The 1,760-nt window shown below is 48.1% G+C and overlaps 1 protein-coding gene across 1 annotated transcript; it reads right to left on the bottom strand.

Annotated features, from left to right (window-relative positions):
- Nucleotides 1-273: 273 nt before the first annotated feature.
- LOC130470116 (uncharacterized) lies at nucleotides 274-978 on the bottom strand. The gene is made up of 2 exons (XM_056839708.1): nucleotides 919-978; nucleotides 274-657 (listed from the first exon to the last, which is right to left on the bottom strand). Exons 1-2 carry the CDS (start codon nucleotides 976-978, stop codon nucleotides 274-276), a joined length of 444 nt encoding a protein of 147 aa, XP_056695686.1.
- Nucleotides 979-1,760: the final 782 nt, after the last annotated feature.

Genomic DNA, 1,760 nt, shown 5'->3' on the forward strand with positions numbered 1-1,760 from the left:
GGTAAGTATCTCACATCAAGGACGAGAGACTAAATGGACCCAAAGAATCCCAAGTCAATCCCTGGGAGTGACCTCACGTACTCCTCAGGGATGGCCGCATACACATCGGCAAGGATTTTATCCTTCGCCTCTGAGCTAAAACCAGCAGAAGGAGGGATGCTCGCCACCTCGGCCCGGCGCATCCGCTTGAACATCTCAACTGAACCAAACACCAAGATTAATAAATATCGTGCAAATCCCAACCTGATATCACAAATTTAAAGTACAGAGACGCTAACCAATTGGCGAAGCGGCAGGAGGAGTAGAGGCATTATCACTAGAAGGAGCTTCAGTCTCCTTGCCTTTACCCTTGTCCTCTCTGGACAAGGCGGGGGCGTCAGCCGCCGCAGTCTGATCGACTGCTGCCTCGTCAACAGCTGCTCCGACAGTACCATCCATTTCGGTGTCCACCTGGGAAGGAACCTCCCTTTGCTCAGGAGGAGGAATGGGCGTCTGGATAGGAGGAACCTCCCCCTCAGCCGGGGGAGCAAACGATTTTGGTACCGACGGCTTGGTGACAGCGTCGGCCGGACTCATCTTCTTAAAGAAGGGCCGTTTTGGCTTAGGAGCCTCCGTCGAAGATGCTGGACGCTTCTTAGTAGCCGGCAAGGTGGGTTCCTAAAAGAAAAAGATATCAGCGACCAAATCATGACCAGAAATGAACAGAGGCAAAATATATATATATATATATATATATATATATATATATATATATATATATATATATATATATATATATATATATATATATATATATATATATATATATATATATATATATATTACCTTGGCGACGTCGCCAGAGGCACCCTCACTGGACTTCTTGGAGGAGTCCTTTTTCTTGGCCTCCACGGCCTTGGGAATGTCCTCGGTATATACTTCAGACAGCCAAGCGGGTACTTCCACTACACCCTTGTCTTCGGGAGATAAGCGATCCATGGCAGAACCTACAAAGCCAAGGGTTAGTAAAAAAAAAAAAAAAAAAAAGAGATGGAAGAAAAATGTCTGAAAATCTACTGGGGAACTACCTCTACTCAAATAAGAACAAAGACCAACGGCCGAAAGAAAGACTATATTGGTGAACTGGCCGACATGGGGAAGCCAAGCATTAGGCACCCATGCATGGCTTTTTGACGACAACCGATACATCTCAGCCTGGAACAAGGGCTTCACTAGTCCCCACTCCCTGGACGAGAGGCGAGGGTAGGCGTCAGCTTTAGACAAATAACGAGGCCGACGGTTCCAACGAGAAAGACGTCTGGAAAGAGAGAGGTCTTCCATTCGGACAACAGACCACTTCTTCCTCCACCAAACCCAACTAGAGGTCTTACCCACCACCGTCTTATATCCCCGACGGTTGTAAAGGGTAAACCACCCCTGGGGAGAACGAGAAGAAGGGGCAATAACTACGAGACGAAGGAAAGCAGGAAAGGAAGGGGTGACGCCGCTCAAAACACACTTGGCAATAAAACCAAAAACATTTGCCCATGAGTTAGGCGTCAATTGAGCAAGGCCAATGTCATACCCCTCTAAAACGTCCATCACAAAGGGGTGCAATGGAAATCTAAGGCCCAACCTAAAGGCAGCAGTATAAACGGCTACCTCTCCTTGGGAGAGTTGGTCCACGGAGTCATGAGGTCGAGGGCTCCTAAGGCTAAAACCTGGGGGCAAGAGCAGAAAACGCTCAAAGTCACGTCCCTGCTCCCTCAGGTACCGCAGCC

The sequence above is a fragment of the Spinacia oleracea genome, chromosome 3, assembly GCF_020520425.1.
Source record: "Spinacia oleracea cultivar Varoflay chromosome 3, BTI_SOV_V1, whole genome shotgun sequence".
Classification (NCBI taxonomy): domain Eukaryota; kingdom Viridiplantae; phylum Streptophyta; class Magnoliopsida; order Caryophyllales; family Amaranthaceae; genus Spinacia; species Spinacia oleracea.

Bases quoted from the DNA above. Each gene is read 5' to 3' on its own strand.
- LOC130470116 (XM_056839708.1), bottom strand. From the start codon at position 978: ATGGATCGCTTATCTCCCGAAGACAAGGGTGTAGTGGAAGTACCCGCT. The intron at 658-918 runs GTATATACCGAG...TTTTTCTTTTAG, and splicing joins TACCCGCTTGGCTGTCTGAA to GAACCCACCTTGCCGGCTAC.